General features: G+C 42.9%; 1 protein-coding gene across 2 annotated transcripts in view; it reads left to right on the top strand.

The window, feature by feature from the left end:
• Positions 1–359: 359 nt before the first annotated feature.
• Positions 360–23137, top strand: part of map1sa (microtubule-associated protein 1Sa) — a 51544-nt gene continuing 28766 nt past the window's right edge. The window contains exon 1 of one of the 2 annotated variants that reach the window (XM_060941209.1): positions 360–535. In XM_060941209.1, coding sequence (XP_060797192.1) covers positions 376–535 — 160 coding nt within the window. In that variant the 5' untranslated portion in view covers positions 360–375. Of the gene's footprint in view, positions 536–14143; positions 14224–23137 lie in introns of those variants that run through there. The other variant, XM_060941210.1, reaches the window with a different exon arrangement.

The following is a 23137-nucleotide window of genomic DNA, read 5'->3' as shown; positions in this document are numbered from 1 at the left end:
CCTTTCGCCCGTAGTCAGCTGGGATAGGCTCCAGCTTGCCTGCGACCCTGTAGAAGGATAAAGCGGCTAGAGATGATGAGATGAGATGATAAAAAGTCATTGAAAACAGTGGATGTGGTTTTGATTTTTTTTTTAAATATATGTATAAGATAATGTTTACTGAAAAAACAGTTTTCATCCCGACTTTTTTCTTCATTTATTCCATATTTCTTTCGTCTAAAAATCTAAATTATCCATAACTTGCTCTGGAGAATCCGGCCGCCACTTCTGTGAGTTTCGATTGGCTCAACTGACCTGTCCGTCATTTTTGTTCACACCCCTGATTTAAATATGGGGGCGTGGTTGCTGCGCCTCAATAGACTAAAACTTCTCAACATGGCGTCGCAGCTCATCGCCAGAGTGAAAATGATGGAAACCGCCAGCACAACTTCAGCCCATCCCGGGTTTAGCAGCGATAAATATTCTTTACTGGTTGTGGTCGGGGAACACACTGCTGTCGGCTCTGTGGAGTACCTGGTCTCGGAGATTGAGCGAGGTAAATGTGGTGTTTTTCCCCTGATAAACGGTTGCAGTGAGGCAGCAGGGCTCCCTTCGCCTTCTGGGTCTGATCCGATTTGCAGGTGATGACTTTTTAAGCTCACTTTTAAAACTACATCGGCTCCCTTTTCCACATGTGAGAGGCTGGGACAGTTTTTTTTTTTTAAGCTGCACACAAACATCTCGTAACAATAACGAGTTCTGAGATTGCTGCCTGAATCCTAAACGCCTTTTTGTTTTATTCTAGGGCACTAAAGAGAAGGGCTCTGCTGTGGCACACTATGTAGTGCACATTCTCTGTATACCCTAGGCCTGAGTAAGTGGGAAGCTGTAGACATGATGCACTAGTTTTCATGGACTACAGAAAGCACTGCTTTTACCCTTCATGAGATCTGGGGTTCAGTTTGTGATGATAAATAAATAAAATGCATGGGTTGGACTTTTTGTTATAGAATGAATGAAGTGATATTTGCCAGTGTAGAATGGATTTGATTTCAGGATGGGCTGTTTTAAGCTGTCTCTGAAATCAAGCTTTTTGTGCCCCTCACTTATGGACACCAAGATGATGGGGCATTTAGAACCCCCCCCCCAAAAAAAAATGCAGAAATGTTGTGGATTTTTCTCAGATTTTTGGTTCTTGTTTAATCAGGGAAGCAATTAAAAATATTTCATCACTCATCCTGTACTGGTCTTGTATTCGTCCAATTAAATGCTCTGTTGAACACATGTCCCACCCTCTGGGCTCAACAGTCCAGTCAGCATGGTTTGTCAGTGTGTTGTGTGGCTTTTTTTTTCTTTCCCCTGCTCGGTGTTCCCTTTTCCAGTCGTTGCTTGGTGTAGGACGAACAGTTGGAGTTTATTTGTTTGGAAGAGGGCGGAGTTTGTTTTCTTCAGAGGAGTGTTTTGCCAGCATGGGGCTGATCAGTGCTGAAATGGTGCCATCTTGGGCTGATGGAGAGTTCTGTGGTGTGGCTTCTCTATTATTAAGATTCAGCAATATCTTTATCTCGGGCGGCACGGTGGTGTAGTGGTTAGCGCTGTCACCTCACAGCAAGAAGGTCCAGGTTCGAGCCCCGTGGCCGGCGAGGGCCTTTCTGTGTGGAGTTTGCATGTTCTCCCCGTGCCCGCGTGGGTTTCCTCCGGGTGCTCCGGTTTCCCCCACAGTCCAAAGACATGCAGGTTAGGTTAACTGGTGACTCTAAATTGACTGTAGGTGTGAATGTGAGTGTGAATGGTTGTCTGTGTCAGCCCTGTGATGACCTGGCGACTTGTCCAGGGTGTACCCCGCCTGTCACCCATGGTCAGCTGGGATAGGCTCCAGCTTGCCTGCGACCCTGTAGAACAGGATAAAGCGGCTACAGGTAATAAGATGAGATGAATATCTTTATCTCACGCATCATGCATGTCCTGGTGCTTTACTCTGCGGCTCTTTGTCACCATCGGTAGTCTACGGTTGATGCTCGACTTCGGCTCAAACATGTACAGCGTTTCTTCAAAAACATGTCGGAGTCTAGGATATCATCCTGGTTAAAGTGGACAGGTGTGGGTGGTGGTGGCAGTAAGATGTCTTCCACAGCTGGGGAAAAAGAGTTAATCTTGTCACTGTTCTCTATATTTAGTTAGGCCACTGTCAGGTTTGTTTAACTTCAGTGGGGGTTTGGAGTTTCTTGAACATGATTGGCTTGTATGATAAACATTTTGACATCACTCTGACTTCCTGTTTCAACAGGAAATGCATCAAATAATGGCTTTCAAATCACTTTAGAGACGATTATTTTGTCCTGCAGTTTCAGGATCCTTTTTCATTCCTGTCTCGTTCTATCACATCAGTGTTACCCTCATGAGTGAGCACTTGTCTTCAAACATTGGAGCTAATTTTCATTTTGTAGACCATTTAAGGGTGCTGGAAAATATTGGTAGACCTAATGGCGCACCATGTACATCCACAAACACGTACTGTAAGTGCAGTGCATCGATTTACAGTCCTGACCGGAAACTGCTGAGTCGACGTGTCTTCTCCACGACTGCACAGTTCTTATAATGAACAACAGAAACGCTGAAGCTGGGCCACTTGAAAATTATAACCATGTGGTAGAACACAGCCATCATGCAGAACAATTCTGAAATGCGGTCATACTGTTTTATTTTTATTTTGTAATGAAAGTGGTTTCATCATAACGACCCTCACCAGGATCCTCTGGGTAATGAAGAAAAATGAGTGGAGGTTCATTTACGCTAGTAGGTGATTGGTTGGTGGTTGTGTTGCCTGTAGTTTGCTTGTGGGCGTGGCCTATACCTTTTTCTTTCATAGTATAATAGTAGCTATATGTGTTTTCTAAAGCTAAATAGTTAAATACAAATTAATCGCTTGTTCGATTTATATTACATGCTCGACTTTGCCCTTATTCTCTGATTAGTCAAGTCAGTTTATTTGTATCGCGCTTTTACCAACATTGTTGCAAAGCAGCTTTACAGAAAATAAAGACTTGAACTAATTTTATCCCTGATGAGCAAGCCTGTGATGGTGGCAAGGAAACTCCCTCAAATGACACGTGGAAGAAACCTTGAGAGGAATCGGACCCTAAAGGGAACCCATCCTCATCTGGATGATCACAGATAGCGTGGTTATAAATAACTTGCTTCTATAACGGTGTCCTTTAGAGTCACAAAGTACAACTGTGTAACCAGGAAATTCATTGTTTTAACATGAAGTCTGTTTTGTTGAAGTTATCAGCTGTTCATTGAATGAGACTTGAGTGTAAAACTGTTCATGACAACTGCAGTCCTAAAGTTATCATGGTGACCTGTAGTCCTCAGCCATCAGAGCAGATTAGCAAAACAAGTTCACGGTACTAGCCACATACACACCAGAGGCACCAACAATCTCTTACTTCCATTCAAGCTTTATTTTATTATTTTTTTTGCAAAGTATCTAGACACGTTTACCAGTCGAACTGTCTCTTATTCTGTCCACGTTCACTGGATATGAACAATCGCATGCTCTGATTAGTGTTTCCCCTAGAAAATGTTTGAAGGTGCGGTGGCAAGACCTGCGCTCAGACGTCCCTCCCCAGTACGAGGATACGGGAGCATTCTGAGAAATTTTTTGACAAAACGCACTCTAAAATGGTGACCCTTTGTAAGGGAATAAATGAATAAACCTAGTCTTGAAAGAACAAGCATAACCTGCAGAGCAAGGCAGTTTAGAAAACAGTCAGGGAGACTAAGGGCGTATTCACACCTACGTTGTTTGGTCTGGACCAAACGAACCAAATTTCCCTTGGTCTGGACCTTTTGGGTTGGTCTGAATACAAACCACCGAACTCTGGTCCGGACCAAACAAGCCGACCGAGACCGAGCTGCAAGGTTGGACTCGGTCCGGACCAAAGGAACCCTTGTGTGGACCTTTTGAAGGTGTGAAAGCAGACCGGACCTAATCCGACAGTTTTGCTTTTTTGTACCTCGGGAGCTTCCGTCGTTTGTTGAGCATTATGGGAAACAGAGTCTTGACACTCCACTGCAAAGTGCAAACACTGTTTCGGTTGTCAAGGGAACCTTACATCAGTCGTTCAGTCATTCAGACCAGTGGTAGGCTAGACTACAGAGTACAAAAAATGAGTAGGGGGCAAACGTGGGCCGAGGAAGAAACGAGTACCCTTGTGGATATATGGGCAGATGTCCACATATCTGAGCTTTTGGAGAGAACACACAAAAATGCCGACGTGTTTGCTGTATTCAGTGAGAAAATGAAGGAGAAGGGGTTCACGCGCTCCCCAGAACAATTTCGGCTAAAAGTGAAGAAACTCCGTCAGACCTACATTAAAATCAGGGACATTCTTTCAAAAAGTGGAGGTACTAGCGACGCAAAAAAGAAATTCATCTATTGCGATGGATAAGGCGAATATCCCGACACATACCTCCTCCGTCTTGCGTGAAGAGCCAGAACTGTCACAACATGATGTGCGCTCATCAGCGCTATCCTCCGTAGCCGCCTTGCCCTTTGAAGTCGTCGTTGATAAATTACTTGTACAACAGCATAGTAATCGCACAATTGTGAAAACAGTAAAAAATGGAAAAAACATATAGCTTTGATGACATTAAAAAGAATAACAGCACGGAAAGCCTCCATGACTACTTTTGAACTTGACGCTTTGTGCGCGTGTCGTCTCTGACCAATAGCTGAACGACCTCAGGGCGCGTGGCTTTGTTGACAGATTTTGGTCCGCTTACTAAAATGTAGTGTGAAAGCGAACCGCACCAAAATGAAAAAATAAAAAAAACATTTGGTTCGGACCAAAGCAAGTGAACTATCGAACTATCCTGGTCTGAATACACCCTAAATTCCCCCCACACCTAACCCCAGAGCGACCCCTTACCCCTGCCCCCTGAACATAAATCTCACAACACATGATTACTACAAGTACACATTTATTGGAAATCACACATAAACATGTCAGTGGCAAAGTTTGCAGGCTGGCTCAGAGCACTTCATTTTCCTGTGTTTTTTTTTAAATAGCTCTAAGGCTTGCTCATAGGGGAACTCGCTGATTGGAGGTCCATTGATGCTGAAGCGCATGCATGCAGCCAGATGGTCCCCCTGCAGACCACAAGATCTAGAGTAAAACTAAAATATCTAAAAATAATTGATTACAAAGACGTGTTTTTATTATGAAAATAAATCGAAGAGGGTCTGAAATATTGATCTTAAGAGTATTTCGGCTTATCTGTAAATGGGATGATGGCGTCGTCCGTTCACCTATATAGCCTATTAAAACACCGACGCCGGCCGCTATGGGATACAATACGGCCGACGCTGGCCGCCATGGAATCTAATGGGATAAATTATAGAAATAATTGATTAATATAAAGATGTTAATTATTATTCGATTATTCATCGTTAATTCTCCCGACAATCGGTGAAGAAAACGTAATCGAATGCCCATCCCTAGCTCGAATGACTTTTTTTTTTTGCACGAATGAATTTTACCTGCCCAGTTTCTTCATCTGTCGCCTTTCTTTTTTTTGGCGAAATACTTCAAGCTCATTTGCAATTGAAAAATATCGCATTGACGTTATCAGTCGACTTAATTAAGCTCAAATAAAAACTAGCGCTCTGGCGATAGGCTGTAATGAAATTGAAAAAACTGCCCTTACATTTCTCACGAACTATATCTGGAAAATGCCAAACGATAATCTATCTAGAAGATTTATGTAGTTTACATGTGGATATTCATCCCCTCAGTTTGTGAACGGACTAATCTACCACAGAAGACCGGGAGGCCAAACGAGACGTCTCAGCAGTGGTCAGTACTCAGTATGTAACATAACGTGGCCTAACATAGTTTTACATAACGTAATTATGTGACATAACGAAACATAATTTCAAGTAACACTGGAAATATAAGGTAACATAACATCTGCTGTCTACTTTTCAAGAGTTGTTGCCAACACTTACCTTTCCCAATTTGACAGCTGAAGTGACAGCCGCGTAGCAGTTAGTTTACCTCAGGTTGGCTTGGCTACGCTGCTCCAGGCAGAATGTTGTCCAATCAGAGCCTACGGCAACCCGTGGAAACCAGTCAAGTAACTGCTAACTCGGCCAGTGGAACTGCACTTCGGCCCAAACGCAAAGACTGGGCAAGCAACGGATAATGTAGTTGAATACATATAGCTCCTAGGGGTATTCCTGAAGGTGCGGCGGCAAAAATCAAGGTACGGCGGCCCGCCGCAGCCAGTTGTACATAGCAGAAACACAGGATTACTAGTAATTACTCAATTACTGTCAGCTCCTATAGCGGTGGTGTAGTGGTTGGCACTGTCGCCTCACAGCAAGAAGGTTCTGAGTTAGAGCCTGGGGGGGGGTGCTTTCTGTGTGGAGCTTGCATGTTCTCCATGTCTGCATGGGTTTCCTCCGGGTGCTCCGGTTTCCTTCAAAGTCCAGACATGGGGCAGCCTTGGCCTGTGGTTGGGCTGAAGTCCATCCCCCCCCCCCCCCCCCCCCCCCCCCCCCCCGGGCACTGTAGCATAGCTGCCCAACTGCTCTGGGTACGTGTGTATGTTCACTACTTCAGATGTGCTAAATGCAGAGGAAACATTTCACTGTGTGCTTAAGTCTGTGCTTGTGTACGTGTGACAGGCTCGGCGGCTCCTTGGCTTAGCTACTACGAGTAGAGAGAAACCAAATTTCTCATCTCTCATTATCTGTAGCCGCTTTATCCTGTTCTACAGGGTCGCAGGCAAGCTGGAGCCTATCCCAGCTGACTACGGGCGAAAGGCGGGGTACACCCTGGACAAGTCGCCAGGTCATCACAGGGCTGACACATAGACACAGACAACCATTCACACTCACATTCACACCTACGGTCAATTTAGAGTCACCAGTTAACCTAACCTGCATGTCTTTGGACTGTGGGGGAAACCGGAGCACCCGGAGGAAACCCACGGGGAGAACATGCAAACTCCGCACAGAAAGGCCCTCGCCGGGCACGGGGCTCGAACCCGGACCTTCTTGCTGTGAGGCGACAGTGCAAACCACTACACCACCGTGCCGCCCGAAACCAAATTTGGTTTCTGATAAAAGTATTTGACGGTAAGAACATATGTTTCTTTTTAGTTTTCAAGAATTATATAATTTTTCACAGATTCCTACTGTCACTTTGCTGGTTTGTTTACATTCTGAGCAGAAATGAGTTTGTTGGACTTTTTTTTTTTTTTTTTTTAATTTATTGAATTTGCAAAAAAATTAAAAATCCAGTGAATGTGGATAGAATAAGTTATTCCACTCAATCTTGTCATACATGGCTTCTAGCCAACTCGGTGCTACGCTCCTCGTTGGCTCATGTACGACTCGATTTCATGGAATAATTGTTAAATATAATAGGATTACATGAAGCCAGTTAAGTTTTTGTTTGGGGGGAGAAGGGATCTTTGGGCCCTTCTGCCTCCATCCCATATTCTAAACTTATTGCAGGTTGTGTGCAGTCCGTTGGGTCGGGAGCTGAAGAAATATCAGCCCACATGCTGTATAGGTTTGGTTTGAGGAATCCTTTGAGCCAATTGTTTCTAGTCACTTTACACAGTCATATCTAACTCGGGTGAAAGATTCCTCATTACTGTTGTCATGGTTACTGAAGTGACTCATATACACAGAATGTAATGTATGTAATGACACATGGTGAGGTAGTTGGCTAATTCAGTGCATTAATACAGACGGGTTTAACTGCACGAAGAGACTGAGGGGAAATGAGAGTTCATGATTGTTAGAAAGAGAATGAAGTTTAGCACCTTGACACAAAGTCAAAAATGTATTGGCGAATGTTTCTGCTCTGAGATGTCGTGCTCCTGTTCTCATCGCTCATAAAAAAAAAAGGTAGTCTGGCTAGTGTATTTATTTTGTCTGTTTTGTCTGAGACCGTTATAAGCAGGAGAGAGATGACTGCTTTACGTCAACTTATGGCCCTTTTCCACTACCCTTTTTCAGCTCGCTTCAGCCCGACACGGCTCGCGTTTCGACTATCTAAGAACAGCACGACTCGGCTCTCTTCAGCCCTGCTCAGCCCCCAAAACTCGCACGGTTTTGGAGTAGGGCTGAAGCGAGCCAAACCGAGCCGAGTGAGGCTGGGGGCGTGAGCAGACACTCCCCTGTGCACTGATTGGTGAGGAGGAGTGTCCTCACATGCCCACACACGCCCCGCGAGCACGCTGGGATCTGTAAACCCGGAAGAAGAAGAATTACGAGAATTATGAAGCCTTATGTGCCTCGCCTCATCTATACGCTCTTGCCAGTATCTGTTGGCGTTGTCGGTGACAACAAGCCACAGCACCAAGACCAGCAACACTAACGACACCATGTCCTCCATGTTTGTTTACTCTCCGGGTTGTGAGACTACCGCTTAAAAGGTCACTGATGTCACTGTTTGCGCCGCCGAACGACATCACCTGACGTCCACCCACTTTCGCTAACTCCACCTAATGTGTCCACCCACTTCCAGCCAGCACGGTTCAGCGCGGTTGTAGTCGAAATGCAACTCCAACAGCCCCACTCAGCTCGACTCAGCCCAACTCAGCACGGCACAGCTCAGCCCTACTCAGCCGCGTTGGTAGTGGAAAAGCGGCATTATTTTGCATTCAAATTTATCGACGTGCATCACACCACTCTGAAATTTGAGGTTTAAACATGCATCAAGACCTGAATTTCTTTATTTTTTTAAAACCTAACCTGACAAGCTAGCAAACGGATGTGAAATTATGTCATTTACTGTGGTTTAAAAATAAGATCATCAGCACAGGTGCTGATGAGCTGAGAATGTTGAAATCATAGAGACTGCGGGAAAGGAAAGAATGATGAGAGCTGGGGATGGAAAGGAACTAGAGAAAGATGTGGGCGAGATGTAAAGATGGCTGGGAAGAGGGGAGGAAAAGGAGTGAAAGAAGATGGAGCAAGAGAATGAAATGGATATAGAGAGGATGTTGAGGGATGGATAAAGAGAAAAATGGGGAGGGAGAGACAGAAGAGAAGATGGGTAGAGAAGCAGATAAGGAAGAAATGGAAAAAGGAGATGGTGGAGAGGAAAATGAGAGAAAGGGATGGAGGCAAAGATGGGGAAGTAAGGAAGGGGAAGAGAGATGGGAGAGGATGAGAGTCAGCAAGACAAAGGGGGAAGAGAGGTATGGAGAAGAGACAGGTAAGGAGAGGAGGAGGAGAGAATTGGAGAGCTGTGAGGTTAAAGCTGTTGCTATAAATACTGCAGCTGCTTTGCGTCATTTGGGCTGATCTGAGTGAGAGAACATGACTTTGTCCTCCATGTTTAGTGACGCTCCGCCTCCGACAGTAAATCCTGCTCCAGATGGGAGTACCACATTTCAGCCGTGTTGAATAAATCGAGACTCAGCTGGTAATGAGTGTGCCACTGATTTTGTTTTCAGGACAATTTATTGAGGAGGCGATGTCTTTGTAGAACCTTCCCAGACCACCACCTTTGTGACCTTACAGTCTCGGGGTGTACGAGTGCTCCAGTACTGCAGGGGGCGCTACTGAAATGTTGAATTACTTGGCCATGATGATTTTATACAGGGGTCTGCAGGTTCTTAAAGTATTAAAAGGTAATCAATTTATCAAAAATGAAGGCTGTTAAAGCAGTGGTGGCAGCAGGGGGGGTTAACTGCCCCCTTAAAATTGTTAGTTATGATGGGAGTCCTTTGACTATTTACAAGGCAGAAAAGGAGGGAGTAGTGTGAATAAACAGCCCACTGCACACCTTTGTTTTCCCTTATTAAATCCCGTTGCGTCCCTTCATCGCGACGTCTCTTTGTACTGTAGGTTGGTAGCACCCATTCGCACCAAAACCAATGCAAATTAGCCTGGCCCTGACGTCACAGATTGCCTCCGCTTTCCGGAATTTTCCTTATTTGGCTTGCGCAGAATTGCAAAACCCATCGCTTTTAGTAGACAAGCTGACTTTTGAATATTCTGTGGACTAATTAACCCGTTGCTGTAACAACTGTCGAGACATGTCTGGTCTCCTTGGGTACTTGTGTCAAAGTGAGGACCCTGTGACAGCAAGGCTATGACAGTGTTGCTACATTTGTATCTGACTAACTCGTGTCCTGTCCGGATGGCTAGATAGCGTTCATGAGGCATACAAGCAGTTTTGGGTGCCCAAAAACTTGATACTTCTCTAGATCTACATGAATTTGCTTGCTGCCCTGACCAAACCCCATGGTAAGAGGGTGTTATCCTCTCAATGGTACTAAGTAGACGAAATAACATTATAGTATCATTGGTTCTGTTTCATCAGGGGTCGAGATTAACTTTTGAATGTACTTGCCCTCAGGGCAACCAACCCCAAAAACTTACTTGCCCGCATGCATGTATCAGTTGCCCTACTTTTTTGCAGGTTGACTGGGTAAGTAATTTGCATAAAAAGCAATTTGGATGTATATTATAGAGTATGCAATAAAATATTTCAACTTGTTTTGCCATTGTTTGATTACTGATTGATAGAAATAAAGTTATAACACTCGTGTTTTGGTGTTTATTTCATCATGACGAACAGTAAAACAACTAGGTATAACTACTAGTATCTTCTATTAAACATGTTAAACAGTCAGAAAACATCATGTCATCATGGTCAAGTGTAACTGATCAAATCAGAATTAAAAATCAGTCCAAAAAGATGCTTCGTTCGTTTTAGCCTACGTGACGGTGGCGCCTCGTGTGAATAATCATATATCACGTAGTGCCATCTCGCGAATGGAAGCGTCAACTACCGCAACGAACCAAAGTCAAGGACAAACGAAAGAGAAGACGGGAAAAATAAGGTTTTCGTTCTGTTTCTGTTAGGAATCACAACTTAATCTTTCTTGGTAAAATAGACATTCAAACACAGTTGTCTGATGGACAACTAGTGATAATTTTATTGTTGCCCGAGTATGAGAATGACTTGCCCATGTCTGTCGGTACATGCTTAATTTCAACCCCTGTTCATATAGGGGGAAAAAAAAATACATGGATGAAATGTACTCTAATGGAGACATTAAACTTAGCTTTACTCCACCAAAATTTGCCTCTCAAAACTTAGGAAATAGCGTTTTAAAGGGTTAAAAATTCCAAAATTTCCCGGGGTGCCCCCCTAGATTTGCCGTGCCTTTGACACACGACGCGTCTCTCTCACACACACAATCCAAAACTTTCTGCCACCGCCTCTGTAAAGTATCATCTGCATTTTACAAGATTAAATTTTGTAGCTATTTTCTTCATGTATAGCTGATTTTGTCCAAAGAGTTTGTATGCAGAAAGTTCTCATGAATTTACAGTACTTCTTGCGTAGCCATGTAGCGCTTGTGAGATTCTTCTGTGTCGGCTGGTGAGGGTACGCTGTAAATACATGTAGCTGAAGTGAAATTGTGTTCCGTTTTATTTTCTGTTGGAATCCGACGACAGAGATGTAGACGAGCGAATTGGAGGAAGTGAGCAAAACAAATTGGGAAAAGTTTAATTCCAGACAAATGATGAGCAAATTTCACTGGCAGCAGTCAGATCATTTGAAAATTGCAGGACGATGGTGTTTGGTCATTTAATTCGCAAAATGCAGCGTAATGGGGTGTGGGCGGGGGGATTGGGGGGGTTGTTGTTCCTGGTACATCACACTTAATCCTGGGCTTTCTTGAACGTAGTAAGTTTGGATGTATTAAAGACAAATGTTTTGATGGCTGATTTAACTAGCTTGCTAGTTCAGTCTGTTACACCATCGCACACGCGCACTGAATTTTGGTTACTCACTCAACTTATTCTCTTGAGCTTTGTGCCCTCCTGGCTGTTCTGAGTTCTGTTGTATTGATGCAGCGGCCCATAGACAAGATCACAAACCAACACTACGTTCACACTGCAAGGCTCAATGCTCAATTCCGATTTTTTTGTGAAATCCGATTATTTTTTTTTTGTGAGGTCGTTCACATTAACAAATATATGCGACTTGTATGTGATCCTCAGTATGAACGAAAAGCGACCTGAAAGTGTTCCGCATGCGCATTGCAGGATACGACGACGTCACACGCAGTGAGCATGGCCAGTGTTTACGGAAGTAACCTAAAGTTTCCTGTGTATGACAGTAGCCAGCATGGAGTACCTGGCGATGATGCAGTTGTTGTTGCGACGGAGCCAGAACATGCACAATAGCCTGATGTTAAGGAGGAGGTTGAGAAGGAAGAGGGCAAGGATTTTGGCTCAGGTGTTCTGCGGGGTAGTGACTGCAACCTCCGTTCAAAGGAACGTGTGGGTGCGGAGTCACATTGATGTCATGCGCCATGCTGTTGTAACTCTCTTTTTTGAGAGACCCGCCGCCTACTTCAGCGCAGAATAGTGACGTTTGTGGCTTGTTGATGACGTGTAAGTCGGATGAATGCGACCTGGCGGTTCAGACTGAAGTCGCATATGAAAAGATGGGATAGGAATCGGAATTAGGACCACATATCCAAATGGCCTGGGTCGGATTTGAAAAAATCGGATCTGTGTCGTTCATATTGTCAATAAAAGATCGGATACAGGTCACATATGGGCGAAAAAATCGGATTTGAGTCACTTCAGCCTGCAGTGTGAACGTAGTGCAAGACTAGTTTTGTAGTCTCGGTGTATAATAAATGTAAGTGGAAGGTGTGGTGCTGGTGTAACCGGTTACAGCTCGAAGTAACGTTGAGGTCTTGATCTATATTGAATTTAACTTCAGGATTCCTGCATATACACATACTTGGGTGTATAGTGTTTGTCTATAGCTGCCGTGCGTATGACGACAAGGAAGCTAAAGAAGCCTTTATCACGTGTACACTCAAGCACCGACTTCTGCATTTAACCCATCTGAAGCAGTGAACACACACATGAGCAATGAGTGCACATGCATACCCACATACTTGCGCACACATGTAACCCGTATGGGCTACAGCGCCCGGGGAGCAGTTGAGGGTTAGGTGTCTTGCTCAAGGGCACTTCACCCCAACCTTCAAGCCATGGCTGCCCCATGTTAACCTAACCACATGTCTTTGGACTGTTGGGGGGGACTGGAGCACCTGAAATAAACCCGTGCAGATACGGGAAGAACATGCAAACTCCACACAGGAAGGCCCCTGTCGACCACTGGCCTTGAACCTAGAACCTTTTTGTTATGAGGTGACCGTGCTAATCACTACACCACCGTGCTGCTGTGTGACGCAGGACTAAAGTCTCTACCTGATGTGATCGTGTACACAACTTTTTTTTTTTTCCCTCTTATACAATTGTTGTATCATTTACACATGCATCATATTGCTTACACAGTAACCTATAGTTTAAAGTAACTTCACTGTTTACACATTTACATCACATTGTCTGTCTATGCAGTAATATCACATTTGTTGATGCAATTTTGGTTTTTTGTTTATGCAGTAATCTAATTTTATCGGGTTACATATTGTATACACAATGATGTATTGTTTGCATAATTACATCATATTGATCACAGTTAACATTCATCACATTGTTTCCGCAATCATGTCCCAGTGTTGGTGGAAGTGAGCCAAGCGTCCGGTCTGTATGAAGCGGAGGCGTTAAGAGTGCAGCATGCAGGCGATTCGGCTTCCTCATTGTGCTTCGTTTATCAGCTCAAAGTCCGCCAGTGTGTGTAAAGAGGAAGGTGTGTGTGTGTGTGTGTGAGCATGGTTGTGTATCATGGCTCAGTTATGTCCACAGATTGCTTTCCATCGTCTCTGTGGTACTCCTTCCTTCCTCCAGCCTCTGATTCTTAGTCTTTATCTCTCAAGGCCCATGTGACTGACAGTAAAGTCTCACATCCTCTTTATGTATTTTTTTTCTTGTACACACTGACTACTGTTTCCTCCTTTTCCTAGTCAGATGAGACTCTTGCACAGATCACGAACAGAAATCCGTCGCTCGCATGTGACAAGAAGTGCACAGCAGGACTGCAAGGGTTCCTCCCCCCCCTTCAATAAATGCTTTCCTCAAAGAAAATTATAGGAAGCCTGCTTTCAGCATGGCTGGCTCTTCATCTGAGGTTTTCAGCAACATGCTCAAGAAAAAGGGTGAAGAGCATAGAAGGTTGGGCTGCTGGCGCCGCTCACTCAGCTGTGTGTTTGCATTGTGAAAATGGATGCTAATGCGCAGTGGCGTCTCATTTGTGCATGAATGTCTGCACCCAGGTGAAAATTCTTCCTCTGATTTCAGAAACTGTTGGTGTTTTAATTTAATCCTTTCACTTCTGTGCCTTCATCCTCCAAGGAATGTTCTTTCTTTCCTTCTCGCTGATGTTTTTTATTTTTGTACTTTCCCCTTATTTCCTGTTTGGTCCTGCTGTGCTTTTTGGAATGATTGTTTCTCTTACAGCATCAGTGATCTGAATGTCGGCTTGTTCTTTTCATGTGTTTATGGTAAAATTATGAAATGAATTTCCTTTTCGTTTGTGTTTTGACCAAAGCAGCCCTCGTAAAGGTGGTGTGGTCTTGGTGCTTCAGTACGAGTGAAGAGGGTGTGGCCTCGGTCATTCCTAGGGATTGAGGCGTGGCCACTGTGTCCTTCCTTGTGAAGTAGGCACGTTGTCTGTGCTGGTAAAGTCTAGCTGATGAGGCGTGTCCTTGATAGCAGTGTTTCCTAATGAAGGAGGCGTGTTCTTTCTTTCCTAGTAATGGAGACATACCGAGTTTCTGAAATCACTCCCTGCTCATTATATAGTGAGGTCGCCATTTTGTAGTACTGTCTGAATGTATAGTGAGCATTATTTCACCCTATATAGTGCACTCAAAGTATCCCACAATGCATCACGAAAAGTAGTGTACAACCGATGGTCACTAACCAAGCAATATATCCCATCATGCATTGCAGTCACACTGAAAGAAATCAAATTAAAAGTCTCAAATGTGATTTTAATAAAAGGCAGTAGCAAAGAAGAAAGTATTCAGCCTTGATTTAAAAGAACTGAAAGATGCAGGTACTTTGTATTTATTAATGTGGGAAATGCACTCAGTATAATATGTTGTTTACCAGCTGGGAGGTCTGTATCATGAAATACTGTGACCGAGGTCTTGTAAGTACTGACTGAGGCCGGTATTCAAGGCCGAGGTCACCGTATTTCACCGTACGGACCGACCTTAAGCTGGTAAATAATTTTTTTTTTTTTCTTTACCAAATTCTAACAGAAAACGAGGGCGCCCAAAAGGGAAAACCGAGCTGAGCTGCCATTTTGAATCCTCATTCACGGCTGTAATGCAAATGGCTTCCTCCTCGGTAAACAAGTGCACTTCCAAGGCAGGGAAAAAAAACTACATTTTGCTGCCTATGTAGTCCCCTATTTTATACAAAATTGAGTCATTCAGGATTCAGCCATGTTTTTGCTCAGCGCTAGCAACAGTTACAGGTTTTTAGCTTTCTCCTGAAATGTTTTATTTCCTCTTCCTCAGGGTAGTAAAACTTGCTTTCGCTGTGAAGACTGTCGTTATCACTATCCATGCTGTAAAATTAATGCCATTCTCCTGAGAAATGCGAAAATGTTTTTTGTGAACGAGTGACTCGCCAGAGGTCCGAACCGGGGTCCGTATCATAGGATATGGACCCACTCGCCAGCCAATCAGAGCGCAGGATTTGATGGAAACCGGACCGCGAAAAAAACAAGTATTTATTATTTTGAAAACCCACCAGCCAACTGATCTGGCACGTTTTAATTGTGCGACAGTAATGATGTAAATAACAGTGCACTGGACTAGTGTCCAAAAGTTTATTTATTTATTCATTTTCTCTTTCCTCACCATCAATGAGCTCACTATATAGAGGATTTCGGCCTACATCATTGTTTCCATAGCGACAATATTTATGCCGCCATTTTGACGGTTACAAATATGGCGACTACCGGTAGCGATACACTGTTGATCATGACGAAGTCTCATTGTCGAGTATTTTATCCGGCCTAGATGACGCAAGTAAGAAGCGATATCACCAGAAAATCAATGATGCTGGTGTACGTGATCCATACACGTTACCAGGCTATCTTTTTTTCTGGCTTTGCAGCACGGGTGATCTTCCTGACCTGCAGTCAGGCGTGTGGGGAAATACCAGGGAAAAAACATAAAAGAAAAAGGAGCGAGATGCAGAAAACACCTTCACTATCCAGCAACGTAGGGCATTTACAGGGCGAGCAGAGGGAGAGGTATTTGCAAAAATTGAGGTTAGCAGGCTTAGAGAACGACGTTTACCTGCTTCCACCAGGATTGTTCACTGACGTACGGAAGTACATGAAGCCCTCATCTTTACCTGACTTCGGCCCACATGATCTGTATACCTATGTCGTTAAAAACCAGGCTGGGTAACATGCCTACATCAGCGGGTCGTCCCTGGAGCCGGTGGTCGCCATCTTATTACAGCTAAGGTTTGTTCACGTTTTCATTTACTTTCGGTCCTCAGGATAAACAATGTTATTAAATGTCATTGAAATAACTTCTTAGTCTGTTGAGACATGGCCCGGTATAAATTTGCTGTTACCAGGCAATGACCAAGAATTGTATTATTAGGGTCGGTGTCTGTGTTGTAGCAGTGCACTAGCAGCTAGCTGTTAGCACTAGCTAATGTCAACAACATAGTAGCTAGTATGTTACTGTAGCAATGTTTACGTTCAGTCATTTGGATGACTGTTAAAACCTTTCAGTCTCAAGTTTTTCCTTTACTGTATTTACTAGTTTACTGAGCTAGCGCGCTCGCTCCCAGCCTGCCCGAGCTAGCACGCTCGCTCCCAGCCTGCCTGAGCGCGCTAGCTCAGTAAACTAGTAAATACAGTAAAGGAAAAACTTGAGACTGAAAGGTTTTAAGTCATCCAAATGACTGAATGTAAACATTGCTACAGTAACATACCAGCTACTATGTTGTTGACATTAGCTAGCTTGACCTTCAAAATGGCGGACACCGGGGCGTCACGTGACCTGTGACGTCATGTCGAAATCCTCTATAGTCCTCTATATAGTAATTCCCTATATAGGGAGTAGTGAGCGATTTCGGACACAGGGATGGTCTCTTCCTGTCAGTTGTAATGAAAGGAGGTATGACAGCCCTGCTTGTCAAAACAAAGGAGCTGTGGCTTCTGTGCCAGTCAGTCCTATTGAAGGAGGCCTAGCTGAGAGTCCTACTGACAGAGGTGTGGTCTATCTCTTTCCTTCCCAATAAAGCTGTGGTCTGTATGCTTAATTCCCAAAGAAGAATTCATGACCCCTCTGTCCGTCAGTATTAAGGGAGGTGAGGTGTGGCTGCTGTGCCTCAGTTGTAATTACTGAGGTGTGCCAGTCAGTGACAGATGCATGGCTTATGTGCATGTCGGTCCTAATGGCGGCATGGTCTCCGTGCCACACCTTTCCAGAAGAGGTGTGGCCTCTGCCTACCAGTCTGAATGAAAGGGATGTCGTCCTAAGTGTACAATAGTTAAATGAAAGTCAAGAATCATTACCTCAATGAAAAGGCTCTTTTTATAAAAAAAAGCAAAAAAAAAGGGGGGGGGTTGAGAGAAATGTAAATTTATTTATTTTTTTTTAAGGTTAACTTTTATTTCTCATTTTTATGATGGTGTTGGAAGTCATCAGAACTCTGGTTGTTAACTCTGTCACCTTTTTGAGACAGCATGTGACCTCATCAGGAAGTGAATAAATAGAAAAATCTGTGTTTGCCAGACACGTCCTTGCTGAATACTTTCAGTAGACCTTGGGTGACATCTGTCCTGTCCCCTTCCCCCCCCCCCCCCCATCCCCCTCTCCTCCCCCACATTTCTGGCAAAGCTGACAGATTTCAGAAACTGATGAGGTCATGTCTCTCTGTTTGGGCTACGTAGACTGAAGTCTCCACATTCACACACAAAGGAACAGTTTCCAAAGATTTTTCACAAGCGTCTGTGTTATACCTGAGGTTTTAAGTCGTATTGCCTTCCAGTAGCTCAAATAGCACATCGTTATTGCTTTCTGAAGGTCTTGATTTAATTTTCTGTAGCAGCTCTGACAGTACTGCAGTTCCGAATGTGCTTGTTATAATGTTAGTGTTGCTATAGTAACAGTTCATTTACAGGGAAAGTTGCACCAAGCATGATGCAAGTGGCTCTGCTAGTTTGAGGCTGATGCAGTTGTCATTGTTCTGTCCAGCGCCCACTTTATTTAAATAGCAAATGCACTTGTGCCCATCTGAGTGCCCATGGGCATGTCTGTCTTAAAATGAGCTGTTAGCAGGCACAGTGTTGGTACGTTATCTTGAGGCCGGGGAAAGCGATTGCATGATTGGCCTGGTCTGAAGTCAATAACGCGGTATTTCATTATTTTAAGGGTACGTTATCAACACAGTAATGGGTGCCTACAAAGGCAGGTGTGCAACAAGTAGAGATGCTGCTTATTACACGCACAGGGACGTGCAGCATGCAAAATAACAATCTTTACTATTGTAATCCTTATGTACATCAGGACTTTTTTTTTTTTTTTTTTTTTTATATATTAAATAAAATAAATTAAATAAAAATATGAAGGAGAGAGAGGGAGGCTCCGGTTGAAATTATGGATTCTGAGATGACTGGCATAGTAGTATGCTGGTCACCAAAGAGAATCCATAATTACTGGTGCCGCTCAGTGCATGATGCATTACATTTATATCCCTCATCAAAAAATTCCAGACTAAAACTAAGATTGAATCTCGGCATAAACTCCCTGGAGGCAGCCATATTTGTTTGCTTCCAGGCGACCTGCGCATGTGCAATGTACCAATACCTGTGTCGCTAGGCACGATCATGATGTGTAGATCTACACACAGAGAAATGCTCACGGCGCCACAGCTGTGACTTGAGCCGGTGACCAAACAATTATTTTTGGTATTTGGGGGGGGGGGGGGAGACCAAGCAATATATAAACATTTACTGACTCTCAAAATCAGAAAGCTGTTAAAACTCATCTCATTATCTGTAGCTGCTTTATCCTGTTCTACAGGGTCGCAGGCAAGCTGGAGCCTATCCCAGCTGACTACGGGCGAAAGGCGGGGTACACCCTGGACAAGTCGCCAGGTCATCACAGGGCTGACACATAGACACAGACAACCATTCACACTCACATTCACACCTACGGTCAATTTAGAGTCACCAGTTAACCTAACCTGCATGTCTTTGGACTGTGGGGGAAACCAGAGCACCCGGAGCAGGGGCTTCAAAGTTTGGGAGAATAGCAGGGTACAAATAATTTACAGCAGGGTGTAAAATGGTAAAATGTCTGCCAGCGGCAGACATAATGCACGCAAAGCGTGCAGAGATGGATGGATGGATGGAAGTACGAATTTTTCATGGGGCGGGATGGTTTGGAACAGGCCATCTAAAATTGGGATAACATTTACCCGGGACAGGTATTTGAGGCAGGTCGTCTAGCTTAAGCTTGATTAGCATTGTTACGCACGTCAGTGTTTCCCACAGAAATTTTGGAGACTATGGGGGCAAGCCATGGGGGAGGCGTGGGGGTTGTTTAAAATTGAGTGATATGTTAAATATTAAGTTATTACTGAAAAACTATTGATTAAAAAAGACACTGAGAAATGGTCCTATAAACAACTTTACCAATATAAAAGATTACCAGGACTACAAAAATGCAGAAAAATAGGCTTTACTTATCCAAATGCACCTGTTGGTTCAAAAGTTAAAGTGCAGAGAACCTCACAGCGCAACATGAAGTTACCTTAAAATATAATATAAATGCCTCAGCTTTCATGTAAGAAAAAAAAAACTATTAATACTAGTACTGTGTGCAGGCAGTCTCTCCTGAAGACTAAATTAAACAATAATTATAAACTAATAAAATAAATGGCTCAGGCTTCATAGAAGAAAAAAAAAACAATTTGAACAGAATCTCACAGTATGATGCTGAAGCTGCGTAAACAATGGAAAATAAAATACCATTTTGGCAAAAACGTTGGCATCCATTAATTTTCTTGTATTAAGTAAAAAAAAATATGTTGCCAGATACTGCTGACGTTTTACAGCTCAAAATATGTTCAAAACCTGCCAAAATGCACTTAAAACTGCCCAAATTGGGCGGGAAACCACCCAATCTGGCAACACAGGTGGCAGTAATGGCTGCACTCGTGTCAAGGATGTAAACACAATCTGGCAACACAGGCGGCAGTAATGGCTGCACTCGTGTCGAGGATGTAAACACAGTTGACGCGGCAACGGACATACATGACATAGTGGATGTAATTCACGTTAACAACTTTTTTTTTTTTTTTTTTTTTTTTCTTTTTTTGCTGTCAGAAATATTTAATATTAAATTTTGTGACTCGACTGACAATAGCTGGCGGCATAACAAGCCATAGCCGGCGATTTGCCGCCGGTGACCGGCTACTTTTGAGACCGCTGCCGGAGGAAACCCACGCGGACACGGGGAGAACATGCAAACTCCGCACAGAAAGGCCCTCGCCGGCCACGGGGCTCGAACCCGAACCTTCTTGCTGTGAGGCGACAGCGCTAACCACTACACCACCGTGCCACCCGCTGTTAAAACTATTATGGTTATTTTAATGTGTTCAGTTGAAAATCCTCCTGGCTAGGGTTGCAAAATTCCCAGGAATTTTCAGAGTGGAAAACTTCCATGGAAATTTTGGGAATTAACAGGAATTTATGGGAATTTTGGGGAACTTTTCAGGAATTTTCAAAACCAACTTTACTTAAAAATTGATGCAAAAAATAAGGTCCTTTTATTCAGATTAGGATATTTCTCTGGGTCTCTGTTCTGTTCAAAAGAACATACAAGCAAAACCAAGCCTGTAACTAATTAAACAACTGAGAATTAATAACCACCCGATGTTTTACAAAAACAATACAGGTTTTCTCTGGTACATGTATAATGAATGAAACGATAACCTTAGACTTTGTGAGAACTACTTCTCTTCAAAAGCAACTTTAACTCTACTTAGGATTTTGAAGACTGCTTCCTGTAACTTTTTTTTGGGGGGGGGGTTTACTAATTATAGTTCAGCAACTTAATTCCTCATATCCTGTCAAGTAATTTGCTTGCAAATGATTGGATTAGAAGTAATGATTAGGGTATACAGTGCTATTAAAACAATGACGTTAAACAGCCTTGCTCCAGAAAAAAAGTGGCACTAATGTATTTTACAAGCAGCAAAACTTATTTCAAGACTACTAGTAATTAGAAATTTTACATTTTTAAATATTCCTTATTTTATGATGTAATATCTTTTTGATTAAATCTGTAGACAAGTCTTCAAGTTTTGTAAAATTTTGTAATAAAAATGGTCAAAATTGAGTTTTGGCAAGATTTTTAGAAATCACTACTTGTTAGGCAAGGAGTTAGAGTTCTAGTTAATTCTTACCAAAGGGTACACTCTAGAAAAATAATCTATTCAATTCAAAATTACTAGATATCTTGTCAGAGGGACACTTAATAGAAATCTGTTCAAATGCAGATTCGAGAGGTCCCCAACACACAAAAAAATGTCTTCAAAATGTGCAGTAGACTAAGGGATACAAGACCTTCTACACTTTTGTGGCAGGGAACTTGGGAATGCGCATTTGACCATTTTGACTGGATTTCTATTAAGTGTCCCTCAGACTAGATAATTGAGATTGAGAAGAATAATTTTTCACTGAAAAATCTGAATGTAATAATATTGAAAAACTAAAAGCTTTTCATTAATTGGCCTTTAGCAACATGTCCTATTCTTAATTAGCACAAAACGGTATATAATTGAAAGGCTTAACATGGGTTTTAATTTGTTTTTCTGGGTGATAAGTTTTGAAATGTTTAAACTTAATAAATGCCAAAATTGAAAATTCCCAATATTCCCGGGCCCTTCAAAATTCCCAGAAACTTTCCACTCCTTTGCAACCCTACTCCTGGCTGAAATGTTTTTGATTGTATTAATGACTTGTATTTTTGTCTGTTTTTATTTGTGTAAAAAAGACTAGCTGGCTGTATAGCTTGAAATTGTGACACCAGTTCATGGTATATCCAGGATATACCATGACTGACTCGCACCATAGCCTGTTTTTAAAATTTGTCATGAGACACTGTGCTTAATCAATGGTGGAACAATTTTTAATGTCACGTGAGCTGTTCTTGGTCAATCCCTGCATGGGAATTTTTTGATGAGGGATATCTTCTTATAATCTTTATATAATCTTTATTACTTACCGCTGCCTCCTCCCACCCCTGCTCCACTTCTGGGAGCTCCAGTGTTACTCTAAATGTTTTGACCGCACACTTTCACTTTGCACAAGCAGATCCGTGTCCTCTGCAGAGAAAAGGGTCCTTTTCCATTATGATAATGATCCACCAAGGTGCAAGCACACCTGGCTTTTAAAGGGAATAGGAGACGACACTCTGGTTTATTGCCTGTTATGCCCAAAACACACCCATGATTAGGAGACCGAGTACAACCCTTTTGAACCATGTGCCTGGTGCTGCTGGTTTTTTCCCTTAATTTAGGAAAAGTGGATTTGGACACACCCTAAATGCACTTGTACTGTGTGTGTCAGACTCTACACTTGTATCATTTAAAACAGGGCTCGGTAACATGCGTAATCATTGATGCGGTGCAATTTTCTCTAAGGAGATGTTTATGGAAGGAGTCTCTAGTGTTAGCAGTTTGTATAATGTCGCTATGAAGAGGTGTTTTTTTTTTTTGTTTTTTGTTTTTTTCTTTTCAATTTTTGTTTGTAGGTGTTGTAACACAAGTGAGAACGGAAATTAACTTTTTTCATTACAATTCCATAATGTTGAATAATGAGAAATGTACATAAAATGTGATGTGTATTTCTTTTTTTAATAAATATATAAAATTGTAATCCTTGGCAAATTGCTGTAGTAGAGGAGTAAAACACTTCAGAATGTTTTATAGGAAATGAATCAGCTTTGAAGCTGTATTAGTAAATGTCAGTCATTATTTTCCTATAACTGAGTGTTTTGTGGGCGGCACGGTGGTGTAGTGGTTAGCGCTGTCTCCTCACAGCAAGAAGGTCCGGGTTCGAGCCCCGTGGCCGGCGAGGGCCTTTCTGTGTGGAGTTTGCATGTTCTCCGGGTGCTCCAGTTTCCCCCACAGTCCAAA

Source organism: Neoarius graeffei, chromosome 15 (genome assembly GCF_027579695.1).
Source record: "Neoarius graeffei isolate fNeoGra1 chromosome 15, fNeoGra1.pri, whole genome shotgun sequence".
Lineage (NCBI taxonomy): Eukaryota > Metazoa > Chordata > Actinopteri > Siluriformes > Ariidae > Neoarius > Neoarius graeffei.
This window is presented reverse-complemented; position numbering and strand designations above follow the sequence as displayed.